The sequence below is a fragment of the Chiloscyllium plagiosum genome, unplaced genomic scaffold (assembly GCF_037043375.1).
Source record: "Chiloscyllium plagiosum isolate Xiang-an unplaced genomic scaffold, Cpla_swu_hap1 HiC_scaffold_2, whole genome shotgun sequence".
Classification (NCBI taxonomy): Eukaryota; Metazoa; Chordata; class Chondrichthyes; order Orectolobiformes; family Hemiscylliidae; genus Chiloscyllium; species Chiloscyllium plagiosum.
The window spans coordinates 97,036,758-97,050,020 of record NW_028270140.1 but is presented as its reverse complement, the minus strand read 5'-3'; the positions used below and the strand labels follow the sequence as shown (position 1 = coordinate 97,050,020).

Genomic DNA, 13,263 nt, shown 5'->3' with positions numbered 1-13,263 from the left:
GTTTCTGTAATTGTATGGCATCCCAGTCCCATGTTCCTAACCATGCCCTGAGTTCATCTGCCTTCCCTGTTAGGCCTCTTGCCTTGAAGTAAATGCAGTTTAATTTATCAGTCCGACCTTGTTCTCTGCTTTGTTCCTGCCTGCCTTTACTGTTTGACTCGCTCTCTTTCCCAATTGTGCTAGTCTTACCCTCCCAAGCAGCTCTAGCATATCTCCCTGCCAGTATGTTAATCCCTTCAAATTCAGGTGCAATCCACCCTTCTTGTACAGGTCACTTCTACCCCAGAAGAGATTCCACTGATCCAAAAATGTGAATTAATCTCCCATACACTGGCTCCTCAGCCACGCATTCATCTGCTCTATCCTCCTATTCCTAACCCCACTAGCTCACAACACTGGGAGTAATCCAGATATTACTATCCTCAAGGACCTCCTTTTTAAATTCCTGCCTAACTTTCTATATTCTCCCTTCCGAATCTCACCCTTTTCACTTCCTATTTTGTTGGTTCCAATGTGTACAATGACTTCCTGCTCGATCGCTTCCCTTTCAGAACATTCTGCACCCTCTCTGACATAGCCTCAATCCTGGCACCAAGGAAGCAACACACCATTCTGACTTTTCACTGCTGGCTACAGAAATGTCTGTCTGTGTCTCTGACTAGAGAGTCCCCTATCACAATCAATCATTTGGACCTCAACATACCCCTTATTATAGTACAGCCTGTCTCGATACCAGAAACCTGGCTGTTTGTGCTACATTCCCCCAAAAGTCCATCATCCCCCACATTTTTCAAGACAGCATACTTGTTTGAAATGGAGATAGCTACAGAAGATCCTGCACTACCTACCTACCTCTCCTACCTTTCCTGGAGTTAACCCATCTATGTGACTGTATCTGTGGCTTTTCTCCCATCCTATAACTGCCATCCATCTCACACCCTAGCTCATATAAATTCCTCATTACCCCTAACTGGTGCTCTAACCGATCCATTCGATCTGATAGGACTCCCAACCAACGACATTTATTGCTGATAAAATCCTCAGTTACATGTAAACCCTCTCAAAACTCCCACATCTGACAAGAAGAGCATATTACTCTACTAAAGGCTGTTTTTGCTCCATAATCTACAGACCCAGAAAATAGTGCTGTCATTTTGTTCTAAAAAACGTGCTCCAGGCTTAGTATTTACAGTTTATATTTTTAAAATTTAATCAAGAGACAGGTTTCAATAATACATATAATCAAGAAAGAACCCACTCTCCTCGCTACTGTAGACTTACAGCAAGGTTACACGTTAAAAACTATGCACTTATCTGTTCCTGTGTTGTGAGCTCTCCCAGACAGGTTCCTCTAAGATCAGTTGTGAATTTTGTTAATTTTTTTTATGAAGAGCTTGAAAACTTGCTGCGATAAAAAAGAACCCTGGTAGACTTTGTGGAATGTGAAATTGTAAAGTGGGCTTTGAAAGCATTAGCAAGGATGTTCTTCAGCTGAAACAATCTCTGTTCAGCTGAAACAATCTTTGTTCTGATAAACAGTGTTATCAGAACAACAGTGTTATCAATTTGGTTTGCAAATACTGGCTCAAGTCTAAAAGAATGACTTGAGGCTTTCTGGATTATACACCATATGGGTTATCCTTTTATCCCCTCATTGACTGATTCTTTTTCACTCTTTTCTAATTATTCACTTTCTTAGCCCTAATCCTAACCCTGTCGCATTTTGTTCTTTTATTCAGGCAACATCATGGTTACAGTCAACATCCTTTGTGCCTTCCTTTTTTAAATGTTGGCTTGATTTAGCTATATATCAAGTGGGAGTGAAACTTGGACAGCAATTCATCTCAACTGAATTCAGTACAAATTAAAACTAAGTGGCATATAAAATGAGTATTTCATAGAATCAGCATGGAAACAGGCCCTTCAGCCCACCTTGTCCATGCTGACTAGGCTTCCTAAATTGAATTAGCCCCATTTGCCTGCGTTTGGCCATATGCTGTTATTATCCATGTACCTGTCCAAATGTCATTTAAATGTTGTAATTGACACGCCTCTACCACTTCCTCTTGCAGCTCGTTCCATCCACACACCGTTCTCGGTGTGAAAAGGTTGCCCCTCAGGTCCGTTTTAAATTTTTCTCCTCTCACCTTAAACTAATGTCCTGTAGCTTTGGACTCGCCTACCCCGGGGAAAAAGATCTTGGCTATTCACCCTACCTTTGCCCCTCTACAAGGTCACCCCAGCAGCTTCCTCTGCTCCAAGGGGAAAGGCCTCCCCTTATACCTCAAACTTCTCAGCCTCAGCAACATCCTTGTAAATAATCTTTGCACACTGTCCTGGTTTAATATCATCCTTCCTCTCGCAGGGCAACCAGAATTATATACAGTACTCCATACGTGGCCTTATCAATGCCCTGTAAAGCTATAATATGACATCCCAACTCCTGTATTCAATGTTCTGACCAATGAAGGCAAGTGTGCCAAAGGCCTTCTTCACTATCATGTCTACCAGTGATGCCACTTTCAAAGAACTACGTATCTGCACCTCTAGCTCTCTCTGTTCGACAACAGAGGCCCCGCGGGCCTGCCATTAAGTGTATAAGTCCTGCCCTGGTTTGCCCTACCAAAATGCAACACCTCACATTTATCTGAATTAAAGTCCATCTGCCATTTCTCAGCCTATTGGCTCAGATGATCAAGATCCCATTGCACCCTCAGATAACCTTCTTCACAGTCCACTATACACCAATTTTGGTGTCATCCATAAACTTAGTAACTATGCCTCCTATATTCTCATCCAAATTGTTTATATAACGACAAACAGCAGTGGATCCAGCAACCATCCTTGCGGCACAACAGTGATCACAGGCCTCCAGTTTGAACAACAATCATCAACTACTACCATCTGTTTTCTACCTTCAAGCCAATTTTGTATCCAATTGGCTAACGCTCCCTGGATTCCATGTGATCTAACCTTACTAACCAGTCTACGATATAGAACTTTGTCAGCGATCTTGCTAAAATCCATGCAGACAATGTCTCCCGCTCTGCCTTCATTTATTTTCTTGGTCACCTCTCTAAAAAGGTCAACCAAAATTTGTAAGACATGATGTCCCACACACAAACCCATGCATCCTATCCTTAATCGATCCTTGCCTTTCCAATTGCATGTTGACACTGTCTCTCAGAATCAGTAACTTACCTCCAGTAACTTACCCACCACTGATGTTAGGCTCACCGTTTGTAGTTCCCTGGCTTGTCCTTGCAGACTTTCTTAAATAATAGCCCAAAATTAGTCACCCTTCAGTCTTCCAGGATCATACCCATGGCTGTCGATGATACAGATATCTCTGCTTGGGGCCCAGCAATTTCTTCTTGAGCACAATGTCCTGGGATACACTTGATCAGGTCCTGGACATTTACCTACCTTTAAACATTTTAAGATGTCCAGCATCTCCTCTTTTGTAATGTGGACTATTTTCAAGACATCACCATTTATTTCCCTGAGTTCCTTAACTTCCATGTCTTTCTCCAAATACGACATAAGAACCAGGAGCAGGAGTTGGCCATCTGGCCCTTTGAGCCCGTTGCACTATTCAATAAGATCATGGCTGATCTTTTTGTGGCCTCAGGTCCACTTATCTGCCCTCTCACTGTAATCCTTAATTCCTTTACTATTCAAAAAAAATCTATCTCAGCTTTAAAAACATTTTATTAAAGTAGCGTCAGCTACTTCATTGGGCAGGGAATTCCATAGATTCACAACCCTCTGGGTGAAGAAGTTCCTTCTTAATTCAATCCTAAATCTGCTTCCCCTAATTTTGAGGCTATGCCATCTTGCCTTAGTTTCATGTGCCAGTGGAAACATCCTCTCTCTTATCTTATCTATTCCCTTCATAACTTCATGTTTCTATAAGATCCCCCTCATTCTTCTAAATTCCAAAGAACATAATTCCAGTCTACTCAGAATCTCTTCATAAGCCAACCCCCTCAACTCCAGAATCAAACAAGTGAACCTCTTCTGCACCCTCTCTAGTGCCAGTACATCCTTTCTCAAGTAAGCAAACCAAAACTGCACACAGTACTCCAGGTGTGGCCTCACCAGCACCCTATAGAGCTGCAACATAACCTCCCCACTTTTAAACTCTATCTCTTGAGCAATGAAGGACAAAATTCCATTTGCCTTCCTAATTACTTGTTGTACTTGCTGGCCAACCCTCTGTGAATCATGCACAAGGACACCAAGGTCCCTTTGCACAGCAGCATGCTGCAATGTTTTACCATTCAAGCAATAGTCCTTTTTACTGTTACTCAGACCAAAATGGATAAATTCACATTTATTAACATTGTATTCTATCTGCCAGTCCTTTGCCCATTCAAAGTATTTATGCTCCTCTGCAAGGTTTCACAGTCCGCTACACACTTTGCTCTGCCACTCATCTTAGTGTCATCTGCAAACTACACGCGGTCCCCAACTCTAAATCATCCACGTAAATTGTGAATAATTGCAGTCCCAACACTGATTCCTGAGGCACACCACTAATTACTGATTGCTAACCAGAATAGCATTCATTAATCCCCATTCTTTGCTTCCTGTTAGTCAACTAATCCTCTATCCATGCTAATACTTCACCTGTAACGCCAGGTATCTTTATCTTATACAATAGCTTCTTGTGTAGCACCTTGTCAAATCCCTTTTGGAAATCAAGATACACCACATCTCCTGGATCCATGTTGTCTACCGTGCTCATAATGTCTTTGTAGAATTCCAAAAGATGGTTAAGCATGACCTGCACTTCATGAACTCATGTTGCATCTGCCCAATGGGACTATTTCTGTCCAGATACCTTGCTATTTCTAAAGTCATAGAGGTGGACAGCACGAAAGTAGACCCTTCAGTCCAACTCGTCTATGCCGACCAGATCACCTGACCTAATCTAGTCCCATTTGCCAGCATTTAGCCCATATCCCTCTAAACCCTTCTTATCCATCCAGATGCCTTTTAAATGTTGCAATTGTACCAACCTCCATCAGTTCCTCTGGCAGCTCATTCCATACATGCACCACCCTCTGCATGAAAAAGTTGCCCCTTACATCTCTTTTATATCTTTCCCCTCTCACCTTAAACCTACGCCGTCTAGTTCTGGACTCCCCCACTCCAGGGAAAAGATTTTGTCTATTTATCCTATTCATGCCCCTCATGATTTTATAAACTTCTATAACATCACCCCTCAGCCTCCGACACTCCAGGGAATACAGCCCTAGCCTATTCAACCTCTCCCTATAGCTCAAATCCTCCAACCCTGGTAATATCCTTGTAAATCGTTTCTGAACCCTTTCAAGTTTCACAACATCCTTCTGAGAGGAAGGAGGCCAGAATTGCACACAATATTCCGAAAGTGGCCTAACCAATGTCCTGTACAGCTGCAACATGACCTCCACCTCTTATACTCAATGCTTTGATCAATAAAGGAAAGCATGCCCAATACCTTCTTCACTATCCTATCTACCTCGGACTCTACTTTAAAGGAGCTATGAACCTGCACTCCAAAGTCTCGTTGTTCAGCAACTCCCTAGGACTTACCATTAAGTGTATAAGTCCTGCTCTGATTTGCTTTTTGAAAATGCAGCACCTCACATTTATCTAAATTAAACTCCATCTGCCACTCCTCAGCCCATTGGCCCATCTGATCAAGATCCTGTTGTAATCTAAGGTAACCTGTCCACTACACCTCGAATTTTGGTGTCATCTGCAAACTTAATAACTGTACCTCCTTTGTTCACATCCCAATCATTTATATATGTGAGGAAAGTAGTGGACTCAGCACCAATCCTTGTGGCACTCCATTGGTCACAGACCTCCAGTCTGAAAAACTCTCCACTACCATCCTCTGTCATCTACTTTTGAGCCAGTTCTGTATCCAAATGGCTAGTTCTCCCTGAATTTCTGTATCTTCCATGTCCTTCTCCACAGTAAACACTGATGTAAAGTACCCGTTTAGTATCTCCCCCATCTCCTATGGCTCCACACAAAGGCCGCCTTACTGATCTTTGAGGGGCCCTATTGTCTCCCTGGTTACCCTTTTGGCCTTAATATATTTGTAAAAACCCTTTGGATTCTCCTTAACCCTATTTGTCAAAAACATCTCATGTCCCCTTTTTGCCATCCAGGTTTCTCTCTTAAGAATACTCCTACTGCCTTTATACTCTTCTCAGGATTCACTCGTCCTATCCTGTCTATACCTGACATATGCTTCTTTCTTTTTCTTAACCAAAACCTCAATTTCTCTCATCATCCAGCATTCCCATACCTACCAATCTTTCCTTTCACCCGAACAGGAATATACTGTCTCTGGACTCTCGTTATCTCATTTTTGAAGGCTTCCATTTTCCTGCCGTCTTTTCACCAGCAAATATCTGCCCCAGTCAGCTTTTGAGTGTTCTTCCCTAATACCGTCAAAACTAGACTTCCTCCAAATCAGAACTTCAACTTTTGGATTTGGTCTATCCTTTTCCATTATTATTTTAAAACTAATAGAATTATGGTCACTGCTCCCAAAGTGCTCCCCTCTAACACCTTAGTCACCTGCCCTGCCTTATTTCCCAAGAGTCGGTTGAGTTTTGCACGTTCTCTAGTAGATACATCCACATACTGACTCAGAACTATTTTAAAATGGATAGAATTATGGTCACTGGTCCCAAAATATCTCAGTCACTTGCTCTGCCTTATTTCCCAAGAGCAGGTCAAGTTTGTCCCTTTTCTAGTAGGGCCATCTCATACTGATTGATACAAATCTACTCCATTCTCACCATACCTTTGATCTTAAAGAGGAGACCTAATTATCACCACCCTTCCCACCCTTGTGATATCAAAATCAGAATCTTACCAGTAGTGCCACAAAGAAATCCTTAAAACTCTCTCCAAAATTAGGCTTTAAGAAAGCTTTTGTAGTTACACCATTGTGGGCCTGAGAAACCTTTTGAAGTTGGATTTCTGCTGTACCTGCAAAAATAAAAGAATGTGTGCAGAGTGAAATCACGTGTAGTTGAAGTATTGAGCTGGATTTTCTGATGGCTACACAGACATTATTCCAGCAAAAATAGTAATTGCACATGGTATCCTCATGAATCCTCATTTTGGCAGGCTCCGAAGGAATTGCCTGAGAAATTGAGGATTCTATTCTTGGAACCCTGCAAAAATTTCTATTTAAATCAGAGATTTCAGAATGTTCCAATGAAATTGAGTAAACTAGCTGCTCAGGAAATGTTAGACTATTAAATATATAGAACATAGAACAGTATAGCACAGTATAAGCCCTTCAGCCTTCAGTGTTGTGCTGACCTTTTATCCTATTCTAAGATCAGACTAAATGACATACCCTTCATTGTACTATCTTCCATGTGCCTATCCAAGAGTTACTTAAATGCCCCTTGTGTATCTGACCTACACCGCTGCCAGTGCATTCCATGCACCCACCACTCTCTGTGGAAAGAACCTACGTCTGTCATCTCCCCTAAAATACATTGTCTAACTCCTGAGTAACCATTAAACAGACCCCATACTTATCTAACAGAAGTCCCATTACACATCTTCCAAACCATTTACTACCTCAGAACCTGACCTGACACTCTTTCCGCCAGTTCTGCACCCAACACCCTGACCTTGATGGTTGGCACTCTCCCCTTCAGTCATTCCATCACCACACACACACACACACTCCTTCCTATGCTGTGGACTCGAGCGCCCCCCCCTCCCCCAACTGCTGGACACTTTCCCTCTTCCCTGACTCTGCACACAACTTCCCTTTCCCAAGCATTGGACATACCTTTTCTATCAGCTGCTCTGCACACGACCTCTTTCTCCCATCTCTGGACACACTCCTCCCTTCACTTGACACTCAATCCATTTTTCCACAACTGGACTCCCCTCCCCTGTTGCGAAACACACTCACCGCTTTCCAAACTCTGCACTCAATTTCACCTTCTTCTACTGCTGGATCCTCTCCCCTATTCCTCCATTCTCCACCCAACTGCCCTTCCCCAAACGCTGGACACTCTCTTCAGGTACTCCAGAGTTGACTCCTCTCCCTCTTCCCCCTGTCCACACCCAAAGTCCTTCCCTTACTGCTGGACACACTTATCCATTCCTCCAGCGTCTTTCCTGAAGGCTAGATGTACTCCACCCTTCTCCTACTCTGGACCTGTCCCCCTTCCCTGCTGCTGGGTAAGCTTATCCCATCTCCTACTCTGCATGTGAAAGCCCACCCCCACGGCCAGACCTAACTTCCCTCACCAATCCTGACCTGTCCTGCACTGGGTGCCTTATCTGGTCTCCTTGCCAATTTGCATCTTGGTATCCTGTCCACTTTGCACCCTACTCCTTGGCAGCTTGCCTCCGATGCAACTGGCACCCAACTTATCTGACACCTGCCTGCAGTCCCTATTGATCTGGCACCTTACTTAATTGGCAGTCTATACCCTACCCATCTGGTATCTGAATGCCTGACACCTTATCACCTACCTAGTTGGTATTCCGCTTACTTGGCACCCTACACTCACACACAGCATGCTATCATTATTATCTAGAGTATGACAGCCTCTTTCAATTTCTGTCTGGATGTTTAAAACTCAGGTTCTGGCAGCTGACTGCTGTGTAAAGGTGATGTGGCTTACCTTCCCTGATACCTCTGCACTATGAAAGAATTGTTAGATGGAAGTACAACTCTGCATTCTTGATGGTGCCCCGATCACAATCTCCTCTCAGAAATATCATGTTCCCTCCTTTCATAAAACATAATGGAGGAAGTACAATTTGCGTAAGATTGCCACTCCTCGGAAAATCGGCCTTGTGATTTCTGAAGTCATGCTTGGCTCTAAGTAGTATAATTCTTGTCCATGCTTTGTTTTTGAAAAGCCATCAATAAAATCAAGAGTCAGCGCAGAAGCTAAGTAACGAAAACAACCAATGCTGGAGATCACAGCATCCATGGAGAGAGAGGAAGCTGATGTTTCGAGTCTACACGACTCTTCACCATAGCTGAGTAAGCTCACTAAGTTGTTTTACAAAACTAATGATATATTCAAATACAATGTCTTTATTTCGATACTTTTCTGAGTACTGAATATTTGATCAAGGAGAAAAACTGAGAGTGGATATGGTGATAATACAGGGCTTGTGGCATTTGGAGAAAAAAATAGCACAAAGGACTAAATGGCTGGACCTTGTTTTCACCAGTCTGCCATCATCAGTTTATTAGTCTATGATAGTGTTGGTGAAAATAGCCATGGCACAGTCCTTGTGGAGATCATTTTGTCTTCACACTGAGAATACTCTCAACTAAGAATACTCTCAACCATATTTTGTGGTATTATCGCTGTGTACCAAATGTGGAATGGTTTCATCTCACAGGTTAAAGCTGCATCTCCATGAAGTGATATGGCCTATCTGCAGCAAAAGAATTTTAAATCACTATAACTTGGAGACTTAATGCCTGGCATATCCCTCACTCCCTCATCACCATCAAGCCATTTGATTAACTGGTTAAAAGGAGAGTTCAGAAAAACATGCTGAAAACAGCACGATATGCTCTTGAAAATGAGATGCCAATTTGGTGAAACCACATTACAGGACAATGTGCTTGTTAAACAGCAGAAGAAATATGCCACAAATAATTCAAAGTGATTCCACAATTAACATATCAGAGAAATGTAAAATTATATTGAGATTCTACAAATGGCATCGAACTTTGGTTAGAAAATTGGAAGCAACCTCCATCTGAAAAATGTAGGGAAGCCACAATTTTCCATTACTGGCTGAAAAATTGTGTCAGTAAGAACAGGCTGATAAGTGCTCAGAGATTGGCACTATGTCAAATTTATGTCTGTGATTATAAATGGTAGTGAAAGACGAGGAAAATCATCAGGTGGAAAGTGGGAAATCAAAGGATAAGTCATTACAGTCCACTATAATAACTATGCAAGTAATTGAGACATGTGACACTGAAGAAACTTAGTGAACCCCTGCATGAAAAGCATTGGGTTAATTTTTTAATAGGTATTTTTAATTGAAAGAAAAAAGAACATTTTTAAACATTTTTTACAAAATTACAAAGTAATACAAACAAGTATAAACACTAATATACAATTAAATATATATATAAAAGAAATAAATAATAATCAAAACATAAAAAAAGAAAAAAAAACTCAACTAGCTACTAATCTATCCTACAAGCAACCAAAGTATAAAATAAGATATCTTACATTGTTAGTGAAACATAACGTAATAATTAAATAATTAAGTTCATAGTCAAAATGGATTAACACCAAGTCATAATAAAACCCGTATTTATACAGGATTCCTCCCCCGGGGCCCCCCAGACCAGCCACAACCATTACCACAGCCAGACAAAAGCCCTTGATAATATGGCCGAAATATCTGTATCAATATAGTTCAGAAAGGGCTGCCATATTTTATAGAATAATTCACTTTTTTGGTGCACCATATTTGTGAAGAAGTCAAGGGGGATACATTCCATGATTAACCTTGCGCCAATTCGAAAGTCCTGGAAGGCCCTCAGCTACCCAATTCACTAAGATATTTTTCCTTGCACAAAAAGAGAGAATTGAAAATAGTTTCCTCCTGTGCTCATCCAGGGAGGGCAGATTTGAAAAGCCCAAGAAAAGAGACACTGGATCCAATCCAATCTCCGTTCCCAAGCTTTCTTCTCAGAGCATTTGTTACTCTGTCCCAGTATTTGCGGATCTTGTGACATGTCCATAAACAGTGCGTGAGAGTGCCCACTTCTATTTTACATTTAGGACACACTGGGGTGTTCCTACCCTAAATTTTGCCAGTCGTTCTGGTGCTATATGAGCCCTTTGGAGCATCTTTAATTGAATAGCTTGAGTTCTATTAGAAATAGAGATCTTTCTGGCATTTTCCCAGATGTCCTCCCACATTTCTAAAGGGATTTCTAACCCCAATTCCTGGTTCCATGTTTTAAACAGTCATTCCATGTCTTTCGATACCTCGTTATGTAATGAGTGATAAAGAGTACTGACCGAGGGTGGACCCATTGGCCATAGCATTCTTCTCTCCCTATCCAATTTGTAGGGACTGTCTAATAATGTGGTCTTCTTCTGTATATAATCTCGTATTTGGAAACTCCGAAAAAGGTCTCCATTGGGTAGTCCAAACTTCTGGTGCAGCTGCTCAAAAGACATCATAACCTCCCCATCGAACAGGTCCCCTAAGCAAGAGACACCTTTGGACCTCCAGGTTTTAAATGTAGCTTCTATCAGACCTGGCTGAAAACCCCATGCTCCCACTATAGGAGTATAAGGAGAGGTTTTTTTGTAAGTTACCCTCATCTTGCCGCATTATCCTCCAGGCTTTAAAATTGTATTTAATACAATAGGGTTTTTGCAATAATCCATAATAGCTCTCATCTTATCAAAAAATAAAAGATTGATGAGGGGACACTTTGCTTGGGAGGCCTCGATATCTAATCAAATTGATTGTGGGTCACAAGAGACCCAATCGGCTACATAGCCTAATGGAGAGCTCAACTGATACCTCCTAAAGTCTGGAAAATCCAATCCTCCCCTTGGTTTTCGAAGCTGCAGCTTTTCTAATTTGTTAAGGGGCCGTCTGTGATTCCACATAAAGGAACCAAGCCAGCCATGTAGTTTACACAACGCCAGTTTCGGCAACATCAAAGGGAGCATTCTCATAGGATATAGGAGATGAGGCAGAATATTCATTTTAACTAGAGCTACTCTACCTAACCAGGGATATTGGGAGATTTCCCCAGCGTTAAAGGTCCTGCCTTATTTTCTCTAGTAGGTGCACAAAATTGGCTTTATACAGCTGACCAAATACTGGGGTGATAAAAATACCTCAGTATAGAAAACCCTCCAGTGACCACCGAAAGGGAAAGCAAGATCCGTCTGATAAATTGGATATACTGGCGAGACTACCAACGGCATGGCCTCCAATTTCATAAAATTGATTTTATAGCCTGAGAACATACTAAATAGATTGATTACTTGAATTAAGTGGGGCACGGATATCAAAGGATTACTTAAGAACAGGAGGGCATCATCTGCATAGAGAATGAGTTTATGTTAATACACTATGTTAGAGTCGGTTCGTATAGCTTCCGCTAGTGGTTCAATTATTAGCATGAATAATAATGGTGAGAGAGGATATCCCTGATGATAGCCCCTATCCACACTGAAGCTATACAAACCTAAACTATTGGTAGTCATGACTGCTTTGGGGTCATTCTACAATATTGAGACACATTTAGAAAATACCTCTCCAACACCGAACCTTTCCAGTGCGCAAAAAAGATATGACCATTCAACCAGGTCAAATGCCTTCTCTGCATCCAAGGAGACAACTATCCCCGGTATTCTTTCCTGTTGACAGGCTTGTATCATATTTAAGATCCTTCTAACGTGTTAGATGATCTACGGCCCTTGATAAACCCTGTCTGGTCCTCTTTTATGATATATGGTAAGACCCTCTCCAATCTTAATGCTAACGTTTTAGAAAGGATTTTAAAATCTACATTTAGCAAGGATATTGGTCTATACGATGAGCAATCTTCTGGGGCCTTTCCTTTTTTGAGAGAAATATTTGCTTCTCTCAACGAAGGCGGGAGGCAGCCCTGACTATGTGAGTAATTATACATGTCCATGAGTGGACCAGCCACTTCCCCTATGAATTCTTTGTAAAATTCAAACTGGAATCCATCTGGTCCAGGTTCTTTGCCACTCTGAAGCTGTCTACTTGCGTCGGGTACTTCCTGGGTTGTCAGGGGAGTATTCAGGATCGACACCTGCTCCGAGATTAAATCCGGCAAGGCCAAGTTTTTAAAGAAGGACTCCATCTTCTTAGTTCTATCCTCACAGTCCTGCAATTTATACAGTTCAAAATAGACCTTTCTAAAGGCTGTATTCATCCTTTTACAATCACAAGTCAGAGTACCATCACTTTCCCTAATGGACGTGATAGCTTGAGGAGCCTTTTCTGTCCTAGCAAGAAATGCTAGGTATCTGCCAGGCTTGTTGCCATATTCATATAGTCTTTACTTTGCAAATAATATTTCCCTCTTTGTTCTTTGGGTAAGTGCGGTATTCAAGGTTGTCCAAAAGGCTGTGATCCTTTGTAGCTTTGTAATAGAGGGCCTATCAACATACGCTATCTCAGGTGCCTTCAAGCGAGCCTCGAGTAGGTGCTGTTGTTCTCCCTTTTGTC

At 41.8% G+C, this 13,263-nt stretch overlaps 1 protein-coding gene and 1 long non-coding RNA gene across 2 annotated transcripts in view; one reads left to right on the top strand and one right to left on the bottom strand.

Annotated features, from left to right (window-relative positions):
• The window catches only part of LOC148151944 (uncharacterized), a 36,734-nt gene extending 27,692 nt beyond the window's left edge, over positions 1–9,042 (top strand). The window contains exon 4 of the long non-coding RNA XR_015760923.1: positions 8,914–9,042. This is a non-coding gene — a long non-coding RNA (uncharacterized LOC148151944). The remainder of the gene's footprint in view (positions 1–8,913) is intronic.
• Positions 1–13,263, bottom strand: part of LOC122559862 (solute carrier organic anion transporter family member 4C1-like) — a 175,808-nt gene that overhangs the window by 59,070 nt on the left and 103,475 nt on the right. Inside the window, exon 6 of the mRNA XM_043709986.2 lies at positions 6,887–7,002. Within this exon, the coding sequence (XP_043565921.2) occupies positions 6,887–7,002 (116 nt within the window). The remainder of the gene's footprint in view (positions 1–6,886; positions 7,003–13,263) is intronic.